The sequence below is a fragment of the Plecotus auritus genome (assembly GCF_963455305.1).
Source record: "Plecotus auritus genome assembly, chromosome: 1".
NCBI classification, from domain to species: Eukaryota; Metazoa; Chordata; class Mammalia; order Chiroptera; family Vespertilionidae; genus Plecotus; species Plecotus auritus.
This window is the reverse complement of record NC_137770.1, coordinates 51,713,308-51,725,840: the sequence shown is the minus strand read 5'-3', so window position 1 is coordinate 51,725,840 and position 12,533 is coordinate 51,713,308. Positions and strand designations below refer to the sequence as shown.

General features: G+C 38.8%; 1 protein-coding gene across 7 annotated transcripts in view; it reads right to left on the bottom strand.

The window, feature by feature from the left end:
- Positions 1-12,533, bottom strand: part of HERC1 (HECT and RLD domain containing E3 ubiquitin protein ligase family member 1) — a 184,558-nt gene that overhangs the window by 106,029 nt on the left and 65,996 nt on the right. For all 7 annotated transcript variants that reach the window (XM_080659702.1, XM_080659704.1, XM_080659705.1 and 4 more), the window contains exons 15-21: positions 11,685-11,837; positions 11,422-11,554; positions 9,902-10,093; positions 6,693-6,914; positions 1,721-1,894; positions 869-983; positions 660-780 (exon numbers count right to left, since the gene is read on the bottom strand). In XM_080659702.1, coding sequence (XP_080515828.1) covers positions 660-780; positions 869-983; positions 1,721-1,894; positions 6,693-6,914; positions 9,902-10,093; positions 11,422-11,554; positions 11,685-11,837 — 1,110 coding nt within the window. The remainder of the gene's footprint in view (positions 1-659; positions 781-868; positions 984-1,720; positions 1,895-6,692; positions 6,915-9,901; positions 10,094-11,421; positions 11,555-11,684; positions 11,838-12,533) is intronic.

Sequence of the window (12,533 nt, the reverse complement as noted above, 5' to 3'; positions counted from 1 at the left end):
CTTTTAACTATAGGTCATGTTATCAGGATTACCAAGTACTTTAGAAATCATCTCATTTTTGATACATGAATTACTTCTGGAACATCCTTAAAAAGAGATTTCAATCTTTACTCCCGATAGTGGATAACCCTAACACTAGAAAGTTGTTTTCCTTACGTTCAGCTATCAATGATTCATCATGCAATTATTACCCTTTGGTCCTACCTGTGCCCAGTATTATTGAGGTAGCTATCCTGTACCTCCCATTTGTTTCAGTTCTGTATGATTTTTGGACCTTTCACTAATCCAAGGTAGTTTGTTAATGTTCTTCATAAATTATGGTACCCCAAATTAAATATGATAATTCAAATGTGGTCTGATCAGTATAAAATAAAGGAATAATATTTCATCTGATGAGATAATTCAATTTGTTAAATAATTTATACAGCCTAAGAATATATAAACTTTCTTAGCAGCCATATCATACTTGATAAATATGGAGTTAAAAAACCCCAAATCTTTTACTTGTCCAATTTTTTTCACTAGAAAAAGAACTGCTCAACATTTAATTGTACATCTGCAATAAGCAAGGCACTTTTCTTTTCCTGACATAAATCAATAGGCAGCTATCTTTCACAGCTTGCAGAAAAACATAGAAATTAACTGAAATCCAACTTTACCCATCTGTCTCGTGATGATGACCTGGTCTGAATAAGTTCAAGGTTCTTGCAAGCAAGTAAACGACTTCGAACTTTGTACACACAACGGTACACTTCTGATAAACTTTTACCAGGTTGATATCTAAATAAAGAACCAAAATAGAAAAGTTACCTAATTTCTAACATCATGAGAGCAAATATTTGTCTGAGGATAGTTTTGAGTTACTTGCCGGCTTTCTCCACATGCTTGACTAAGTAAATTCGTGTGTTTCAGAAGAGCTGCAAGAACAAATCTAGACACAGTGTCCAAGAGTGATTCATTACTTAGAGTTGCACTGTCCCAATCTGAAAATAAAAATGATGCATTAAACATTTAAAAGGGGTCAGAAAACAGTTCAGAGGTCATTTTAATAGCTTTAGTAATCCCACATCTGATTGTCATTTTTCTACACACTTACTTAACAAATACACCTACTAGATCCCACACACTGTTCTGTGTGCTAGACATACAGCAGTAAACAAAACTAAGTCCCTCAACATGGAGGGACCTGGAGATTATTATGCTAAGCAAAATAAACCAATCAGAGAAAGACAAATATCACATGACCTCACTTATATGTGGAATCTGATGAACAAAATAAACTGATGAAAAAAATAGATCAGAGGCATGGAAGCATGCAACAGAATGACAGATCTCAGAGGGAAGGTGGGGGAGTGGGGGGGCCTGGGAAAGATTAACGAAAGAACTTGTATGCATATATGCATAACCCATGAACACAGACAATAGGATGGTGGAGGCCAGGCCAGGGGTAGGGGTGGGCTACAAAGGGTCAATGGGAGAAAAAATGGGGACATATGTAATACTTTCAACAATATTTAATATAAAATAAAAATTTAAAAACTTCAAGGATATTTCCCATGAAGAGAAAAAATAAATTTTTTTTTAAATGTTATTTCTAAAATACCCTTTTCTATAAAAAAAGTAATAGGGAGAGGCCTATGATTTTCTATTTACACATATTACACATACATAGTATTATGAGCTAGCTACATATTTATCCCCTTTATTCTCTTCATCTTACCTTTACTAACAGCATAATCCTGCATGCTGATCCAAAGGCTTCGTGCAGGCTCTTTTGAACAACCCAATGCCAAGTCTACAAAGACAGCAATTTCAGGTCGCAATTTGTAGTCAAAAGGTTTCTGTTCTTCATTTCCTGAAAGAGCTACTTCTAATAAGCAACTCATACATTTATCTAAAAAGAAAATTATTCAAGTTATTCATTTTAAACCTCATAAATTTTGGTGCCACAAACAAAATCTTACATTTACTTAATGCATATGAAATGATACATTTCAAACTAGTTTAAGTAGGTGCTACAAAGTTGTTCAATGTTTCTCAACTGCAGGTAGTATCCCTCTTCCATCTGCTCCAGAAGGATGTATGACTAGATGTAACATTCCAGGGAAGAGGTCTAGCATATTAGTATGCAGGGGCCTATACCTGCACCACTGTCAGAGACAACAAAGAACCCTCTTGTTCAAAATGTAATTATATCCTTTTTGAGAAACATGTGACCACTGGAAAAGAGATTAGAAGATAATTTTTTTTCTTTTTTCTAGACTTAAGTATGATTCAAGAGAGATCAGTGATACCATAAACATTTGTTCAGGTGGTTCCTAACTTTTCAATGGGACATTTGATATTTGGAATTAATTTTCCATTTAAAAAACAAATAAAACAATTCTCTAAATGACAGCCAGGTTCTTGGGCTAATAACAAGTCAATGTAACCCATAATATAATTGAATAATCCTATATTTACAATTTTACAAAGGACAAATACCCTTTCTTAATATACGCAAATATTTAAAACAGAAAATGTAGTATTTTAATAGATCAATCATGATCTATTATAATTGGAAAAGTAACATGAAAACTAAAAATGAAATAAGCCAGTCAGAGAAAGACAAGTACCACATGATTTTGCACTCTTATGTGGAATCCAATGTACAAATGAACTAACAAGCAAAACAGAGACAGACTCAAAGAGAGAAAGCAGACTGACAGCTGTCCTATTGGGGGTAGGGGGGACTGGGTATAGGGAAAATAAATTGACTTGAGGTGGTAAACACACAATATAGTGTACAGATGATGTGTTGTAGAATTGAGCACCTGAAACCTGTATAATTTTGTTAACCAGTGTCACCCCAATAAGCTCAATAAAAAGAAAAAAAAGAAACAAAAAGTGATTTTATCCACACTAAAGTCCAGTTAAAGTAAATATAACAGAAATATGAGAAAGGTAGAGCTATACTTTTGTCCAAGGAGGACCTCTGGGGCTAACACAGAGTTAAACACTGATAGTACTGTAACCATCTTTATGATGTTAAATATTGCTTGAAAAACCATGATTTTACTTTTTTTGATACATGTATCATAAAGTACCAGTCTAGCATTTATTAGCTATGGCCAGACTCACCTTATGGTTCATAAATAAAATTATGAATATATATATACTCTTATTTGGAAAAGGAAGAAAACCTTCAACAGCTCTCTTTACTCCACTCTCTATCCCTCCACCCCAAAGCAGAATCTTTCTGTGATTTCTGTCTTGGTTTCTACTTCTTGCTTTTTTCTCTTTTTAAAAAAAATATATTTTATTGATTTTTTACAGAGAGAAAGGGAGAGGGAAAGAGAATTAGAAACATCAATGAGAGAGAAGCACCGATCAGCTGCCTCCTGCACACACCCTACTGGGGATGTGTCTGCAACCAAGGTACATGCCCTTGACCAGAATCGAACCTGGGACCTCTCAGTCCACAGGCTGACGCTCTATCCACTGAGCCAAACCGGCTAGGGCTTGTTTTTTCTCTTGATTAAGATTCTCTTAGAATGAGATTTCTCTTAGACTTTCCTTCTTGGATACTCTCTGAGTCTCTTTCTCTTATGAGAAACTAGTGTACCGGTGCACGATTCATGCAAATTAAAAGGAAATTAATTATAAGAAATATTTTAATATCACTACTCACCCATCCTATCTAATAAAAGAGTAATATGCAAATTAACCATCAGTCTGCTACACCCACAAGCCATGCCCACCAGCCATGCCCACCAGCCAATCAGGAGCGAATATGCAAATAAACCCAACCAAGATGGCTGCAGCCACAGAGAGCAGGAGGGAGGCTTGGGTTTCCCTGGCAATGGAGGAAGCCAAGCTTTCCGCCTGCCCTTGCTGGCCCAGGCCTCCACTCAATGCTACAAAGTTTCAATTATAGAAGATAAATAAATCCCAACAGAAATGGCGGCAGCCATGGAGCTGGAGAGAACAGGAGGCTAGGGTTGCCCGCGGCGATGGAGGAAGCCAAGCTTCTGCAGCCCTGGCCTGCTTTGGCCTCCGCTTAAGGCTACAAAGTTTCAATTATAGAAGATACATAAATCCCAACAGAAATGGCTGCCCCCACGGAGGGAGCAGAAGGCTTGGCTCCACTCCAGGCTACAAAGTTTCAATTGTAGAAGAAAAATAAATCCCAGATCCCAGGACCTCTGCTTGGGTCGCCAGAGAGCGTGGCCGGCCTGCAAACCACCACAGGCCCGCCCAGGCCGCCCCACACCCCAAGGGAACCCCCACCCTGATCCGGGACACCCTTCAGGGCAAACCAGCTGGCCCCCACCCATGCACCAGGCCTCTAACCTATCTAATAAAAGAATAATATGCAGATTGACCATCACTCCAACACACAAGATGGCTGCCCCCATGTGGTCAAAGATCCTGCCCCCATGTGGACACAAGATGGCCACCACAAGATGGCCAGCAGGGGAGGGCAGTTGGGAGGGACCAGGCCTGCAAAGGGAGGGCAGTTAGGGGTGACCCGGCCAGCAGAAGAGGGAAGTTGGGGGTGACTAGGTCTGCAGGGAAGGGCAGTTGGGGGGGACCCAGGCCTGCAGGGGAGAGCAGTTGGGGGGAACCAGGCCTGCAGGGGAGGGCAGTTAGGGGTGACCAGGCCTGCAGGGGAGGGCAGTTAGGGGTGACCAGGCCTGCAGGGAAGGCAGTTAGGGGCAAACAGGCTGGCAGAGGAGCAGTTAGGCATCAATCAGGCTGGCAAGGGAGTGGTTAGGGGGTGATCAGTCGGGCAGGCAGAAGCGGTTAGCGGCAATCAGGATGGCAGGCAGGAGAGCAGTTGGGAGCCAGCAGTCCTGGATTGTGAGAGGGATGTCCAACTGCCCGTTTAGGCCCGATCCCACTGGGCAGTCGGACATCCCTCGATGGGTCCCAGATTGGAGAGGGTGCAGGCTGGGCTGAGGGACGCCCACCCCCCCCCCCCCCCGTGCACGAGTTTCGTGCACTGGGCCTCTAGTTCTCTATAATAGAAGTGTTAACCAAATTCACGATCAACAACAACAGATGAAAACACACGTGTGCAACTGGTGCCAGCGAGAGCTTTATACGTATCATGCATGCACAAGTCAACTTAGCCTTTTATATATATAATAAACTTGCTTAATTAGACCTGCTTTCTAATTTAGCTAAACTTTTTTCAGCCCAGTGAAGCACCCCACTTCTCTTTCATGTAATTGTCAGCAACATAGCAGTAAATATCAACATGGAACAGATTATTATTGTAGATCACACAGGGAAAACAAAGGGTAAAATATTTAACTGCATCAGTGTTTGACTACATTCTGCACAGTGAGAAAACCTGAAGTCATTTTCAAGGTCCACCATTTCTTACTTCTTTTCAGTCAGGTCAAGTTTCTAAACTTTCTAAATCTCCATTTTCTGGCTAATGAAAAGAAAATAGGATTCTACTGAGTCTCCTATCTACCTACTCCAGGACTTCTGTGAGGATAAAATGAGATGAGGCACAGGAAAACACTTCATAGACATTTGGTTAAACTGTAAAATGTTTGCACCTGGCTATAAAGCAAGTCAGGTTCCTGGGCTGAAGAAACTCCAAGAGACTAGCTGCTAGGGCAGTGGTTGGCAAACTGCGGCTCATGAGTTTGCCAACCACTGCGCTAGGGAGAAGAGGCCAGGTGTTGCTATATGACATCATTACCTGGCGCCCACAGTGACTGTTTCTGGGCTGTAGGCCGCATTTTGCACTAGGGAATCTTGGCAGCGTTGGCTGCGATTTGGTGGTGTGTCGCTCCTGGGTGGTGGTGGGGCCTGTGTCCCACTTGGGAGAAGCAGAGTGCTGGTTTGTTGGCACCAGGTCCATGGTGTTGTTTATTTTTAAATGGCCAGTGCATATCATGGCAGCTCCTGCATTGAGTGTCTGCCCCCTGGTGGTCAGTGCGCATCATAGCTACCAGTCAGATGTATGGACGGACACTTAGCCTTTTATATATATAGATAATGAACTCTAGATCTAATATGACCACATAGGCTTTCCAATCTAACTCATTATTTTATGGATTAAAATGAGAAACCCAGAGAGATTAAAGGACCTATCCTAGATAAACAACTAGATTATCTGTTCAGGAACTGGAGAAATCCTCATGTTCAGACAGAGAGCTAGCTTCCCAGCAAAGTAGACAAGTAGAAGATGAGGCAGAACAAAGGAATCTCCAAAGATACCATAAATAGGGAGAAAAAAAATAAAGACTCACACAAGGTAACAACAACATGAAAGCAGGACCGGCTAGGAGGAGGACTGCCACTCATATCTGAGAGGTGTTTGAAAACTGAGCACTGGTAAGCCATGGTGGTAAACTTACAAAGCTTTATATTCTATGAAGCAGTTTCATAACCTCTAAGCCCCAGAAGACAAGTGTCAAGAATTTTCCCATTTTTATGGATTAGATAAATTGCCCCAAATGAGTGATAAATAATGACAGAGTAGGACTAAGCCTTCATTTTCCTATTTTAGAGGTTCTTTTCACTACACGATAATGCAGGATTTAACTTTTTCTGAGAGCTCCAATTACAGTCTCAGATCCCCTATCTTACAAATGCCGCTTCAGTTTCCTATTCAGCAAATCCAGAATAAATGAAATCTCCAATGGAGGTACATAACTATGTATTTTAAATGTTGTGAAAAAGCACATTACCTAACTGAGGGGTGTCCATTTCTACACCGTCACTAAAAAGTGGTGTTTTCATCCAATATGCAGTGTCCTGTTCCTCCGGAGACACAGGGGAGCCCTGAAGCATGCCACCAAGACATCGCCCAATAAGGAGAGCAATGGTTCTTTCCAGATCCACAAGCCACACCCAGGACTGGGCTGGCTGAGGTAATGGCACGCCAGCAGGATCGATCAGTTCTGGCCCTCCTGAAGACAAAAATCATTAGTAATTGTGTCCTTATCAGGTATTCAAGATTCTCAAGCTTTCTCTTGCATTACAATAAGACATTGAAGCAAAATAATTTTACAATGAAAATAAATTATAACATTTTCTGTATATATTCCCTTTACTAATTTAAATCATATTCAGATAAGTTATGCTATCAAAATTTTCCTTTGTAAAATTATTAATTTTAAGATAAACATTAAAATAGTATATGACAGAATTACCCCAAAGGATTCTATTCCTACTTTTCATTATCCAGATCAAATTTTACCAAAAGAGTACTTGAGACAACTCATCCCTCCAAAATCAAAACAAGGTTGATTTAGTAAAATGACATTTAGTATTAATACTTTTAAAGCTTGAATTGAGAATTATACTAAGATCCAGACCCATGCTTTCTTTTTGTACATTTGTTTTCAACAGTTCTTCACATTAAAAAAACAAAAACCTATACCATAAAGATAAAACTTAGCCATAAAGATAAAAACAAATATCAGTGAAATTGTGTGTAGGGGGGACTAAGGGGGCGAGGGGAGAAACCAAATCCAAAATTGGTTATTTGAGAAGACTAATAAAGATGGATAAACCTCTAATAAAAGTAATCCTAAAAAAATTCAAAAATTAGGAATAAAAGCCCTGCTGGTGTGCCTCAGTTGGTTGGAGCATCATCCCATACACCGAGAACTTGAAGGTTCAATTCCCGGGGAAGGTTGCAGGTTCAACTCCTGGTCAGGGTGCATACAGGAGGCAACTGATTGATGTTCCTCTCTCATAACAATGTTTCTCTCTCTCCCTCTCCCCTCCTATTAATCTTCTCTCTAAAATCAATAAAAACATATCCTTGGATAAGGATTTTAAAACATGTTTTTTAATTAGGAATTATCAAGAGGATTTAACAACAGATACAATAGAGATTTTTAGAAACCATGAGTGAATATTATGAACAATTTCATATCAATAAATGAAAACCAACAAATGATAATTTCTGGAAAAATATCAATTTCCAAAATGGGCTTTATAAAAAAACAAAAAGCTGAAAGAAAATAAAACCTCTAAGAACAAAAACTAATAGCCAAAGTCTATCTAAAAAAAACCAGGGTCAGATAGTTTTATAGATAAAGTCTTATAAACCTCAAGAAAAGATAATCCCTATCTTAGACAAATTATTTCAGAGAAAAGGGGGGAAAAAGGAAGATTCTAAACTGATATTATGAGGTTGGTATAATGGTGGTAGTAAAAATAATGCAACAACACTGTATTAGCATCACAGAAAAATTATAGAAAAATATCAATTATAAACACAGATGCAAAAAACCAAAATAAAATGACACCTAATCACCTAATGTAAAGTTCAGAGATGCTATTGCAAAGGAAGGTTAAACCTCGAATGGCTTCATATTAAGCCTAATCAACATCAGAATACAGCTGTAACCATGACACTTGACTTCATCTAGATCCAGTTGTCACAGAACCAAACAATGTTAAGTAATACAGGCCCTCAATGTCATCTTGTCAACCTTAATCTTTCCAGGAGAAACAAAGAAGTTGTAAGTGACTTGCCCAAGATCAGACAGCCAAATTACTAGCAGAGCCAAGACTAAAATCTAGGATCTTTTCATGCATTAGTCCACGATCAAAACATGTGACCTCACTTAAACTTGAAACATTTTAAAATTGTAGTAATGAAACTCCTTTGATAGCCTTAGGATAGACAGACTCCAGTGGGAAAACACACTGTTTTCTAAACATGACATTTTAAGCTATATTCAACTATATAGAATCATCAGCATTTTATAAATTAAGTGAATTCAAGTGTCATGCCTAAAATCAGAATGTTATTTCCTACAAAATATCTAATAGGTTCCCAATATCTATATATTCAGATATATAGATAACTGAATCCATCTTTTGCATTCAGTTATCTATATATCCAACCAAAATAAAATATATTTTACTGTCAAATAGAGATTTAAAACTAAAAACTTTTGTACTTAAGAAATAAAACTTTTTTAAAAATATTTTTTTATTGATTTCAGAAAGGGGAAGGGAGAGAGAGAGAAAGAAACACCAATGATGAGAGAGAATCATTGATCGGCTGCTTCCTGCACACCCCCTACTGGGGATCGAGCCCACAACCCAGGCTAGTGCCCTTGACTGGAATGGAACCCAGGATCCTTCAGCCTGCAGGCCAACGCTCTATCCACTGAGCCAAACCAGCTAGGGCAGTGGTCGGCAAACCGCGGCTCGCGAGCCACTGTTTGCTGCTCTGTTGACTAATGAGTTTGCCGACCACTGAGCTAGGGTAAGAAATAAAACTTTTAAAATCAAATCCATCTATTGACTATAAAATATGTCCTTATGCTGCTGACTGAATTATGAAAGAATGCTTTTCTGCCCTGGCCGGTGTGACTCAGTTGGTTGAGTATTGTCCAGTGCACCAAAAGGTCACTGGTTCAATTCCCAGTCAGGGCACATACTCAGATTGTGGGCTCAATCCTAGGTCAAGGCGCATATGGGAGGCAACTGATAGATGTATCTCTCTAATATTGATGTTTCTCTCTCTCTTCCTCTCTCTTAAATTAATAAGAACATTAAAGAAAAGAAGAGAAAAGAAAGGAAAAGAAAAGCAAAGAAAAAAAAGAAAAGAAAGCTTCCCTATCATCCATTGTAAGATGTATTCTAATTTAAACCATGTCAAAATTTAGGTAAAAAAAAGTTTCTTAGAATCAATGAAATATACCATTCAAACCTGCTGACCATATAAAGTTCCTCCTTATGACATTGCTATATATGAGCAACTTCGTAATATTTTCCCATATAAGAGCCCATGTTAGACTATAATCTCTGAGAAGATGACAACTTTATCTTTTTCATTACGTAACACATCCAAATAGAATTTACCTGATGAATGCAAAGAAGAACAACTTTTCTCAAAAGCATTATTTGCTCTTTTACCATCTTTACTTACCATGAAGAGGCCACTGTAACTCTTGGTCTTCTAAAAGAGCAGCAGCTGGCAGGAGTCTATTAAGGCAATCAAGAGGTGGCAACAAGTCGAGGAGGTAACTCAATAAAGGCCGAGCCACGGACACAGGGAGTAACAGTAGGGAATTAACAATCTGGCAGAGCATACTGCCTGCAGCCGAGACATATATCACATCTATGAAGGGTAAGAAATTCAACATGGATCAATTCAACATGTTACAAACTTAAAAACCAATACATTTTAACTTAGGACTACAGTACACTAATTCAGTAACTTTTTGTTGAACACCTACCTGGGAGGTGGGGTGGTATTAGTATTTACTCACTTGCAGAGAGTGCCACCAACAGATACTTTGTGGGAAAGCATACATATCCTCATGCCAACAAATTCAAAAGATTATAGCTCCTTCCCTTAAAATGCATTATGAATTTCTGATTCACAAATTAATCCATTTTAGGTTTACTAAAAAAATATTTCCTGAGTACCTATACAACACACCAAGCACTGTTCTAGGTGAGATACAGCCATGAAAAAAGACATAAAAACTCCTGCCCTCATAGTGCTTACATTTTAGTAAGGAAAGCCTTTTATGTTTTTTAAACCAAATTTACTTTTTAAAAAATTAACATCACCTCAAAGCATTATCAGTATCCGGTTTAAATCATATTTGTTTCAATATTTCATTGTATTTTGGGTGGATCATTCAGAGAGGAGTTCAGTTTGAATGGATTAAATTTTAAATGCCTGTGCAACAGCAAAATGAAAATGTCTAGTAAGCAGTTTCTTTATTCAGTGGGGGGAACTTCAGAGTAAACTGGTTTTGGACAGACATACTGAATTTTAGTTCCCTTTAAAACAACCAAAAAAAAAAAAAAAAAAAAAAAGACACCAGTAGGTACCTAGAGAAAGGCCCATGTGAAAAGGGGAGTTCTCAGCTAGGTGCAGATACAGGAGTCAACATACACATGGTGGTTAAAAGCAATGGGACCAGATAGGATCATTCAGGGAGAAATGAGGGTTTAGGGCAAAATTCAGAGGATCATACACATTAAAGGGCTTGTCCAAGAAAGAGGAGTTTATAGGAACCAACGAAAAACAGTGACCAGAGATGTATGAGTAAAAACAGATTATGACTACACAGAAGCCCAAGGAAAAGAAGGCATTTCAAGAAGGAAAAAGGAACACTGGAAAATGTTGAAGGTAAAGAAATAGCAAATTAAAAATCTCACTTTATGCCATTTAAGATTAATCATTTTGAGTACATATCATCCAGTGCCTTAAAATTAGGTCTCTGTCATGTCAATAGCTTCTTTAAGGTTAACCAGATCAATCACTATTACCATCACCCCCAAATCAACCCAAATCAAAGGGGTTTTCAATAAGGAGATTCAAGATTATTTGTATTCTACTCAGAGGTTTCAGGCCCTCATAAGACTTTGGAAAGGCTAAGGACTCTTACTTTATAACCACTGATAAAATTTGAAACCTAGTTCTAAACATACCTCTTAATTTTTCTCCAACACTGCCATTCCAAGGACTTTCTTTGAGCAAATTTGCAGAACGTGAATAAATATCTGTGGCATGAGGCAACAAAAGCTGAAGATGTTTATGAAGCAATGCCACACTGCTTGAATTCTGAGGGGGAAAAGTTGCTAAATTACTACACTTTGAAAGATTCAAGGTACAAAAATGTCATGGCTTAACCAAATATCTGAGTTCCAAGGTCCCTGAGAGAGATCACCATAAAAGGCAAAGAATCCCATACCTCGCTAATGTTATTGATGTGACAAAATGCCAGCAGCTGTTTCTGCAGTGAACACAACAGTTCATGAAGATGAGCAGGCTGACTGTTCTCCGAAGATGATGTTCCAAGCAGAAATTTATCACTATTCTTTTCTAGCTCTCCAAATGCTTGATCCTAAAATGATACATAAATGAAGATCATAAATGAAGTGCTTGAAAATGAAAGGTGCTACCTACCATAAATGATTCTGATTTAAAAAGCCATTGTCTTCTTTCTTCAATATTATAGATTTTTAAATCTTTGCTGTTATTAGCTATTAGATAAGATTTATCAAGAAATCTCAATTTGTTTTTCTATTAAAAAAATACCTATTTCACCGAAGAAATTTTGAAAATACAGAAAATAAGAAATAGGAAAACAGTACAGTACCCAAAGACAACATATTTCAACATTTTAATGCTATTGTTTTCCAGATTTCTGTAAAGTTTTGTTTTCACATGCTTGTGAATTTCTAACATGACAATTCTTAAAAAGTAAATTTGTTTCTGACTATAAAAGAAATAAGTGGACTAGCCCTGGCCAGGTGGCTCACTTGGAGTGTCGTCCCATACACCAAAAGGTTGTGGGTTCCGATTCCCCAGCCCTGCTCGCACCCACTGCCAGCACCGGAGCCACCGCTCATACCCACTGCCATGCCCAGCGCTGCCGGCCCTGATTGCCCCTCAGGCTTCTCCACCTCCCCCTGCTCCTGAAGGGCGATCAGGGCAGCAACTGCTGCTTGCTCATGTTGATGGCGCCAGCCCCTCTCACACCTGCTGCTGGCGCAAGCCCCAATCTCTCAGCACCGTCAGCAGGTGTGAGCAGGGCTGG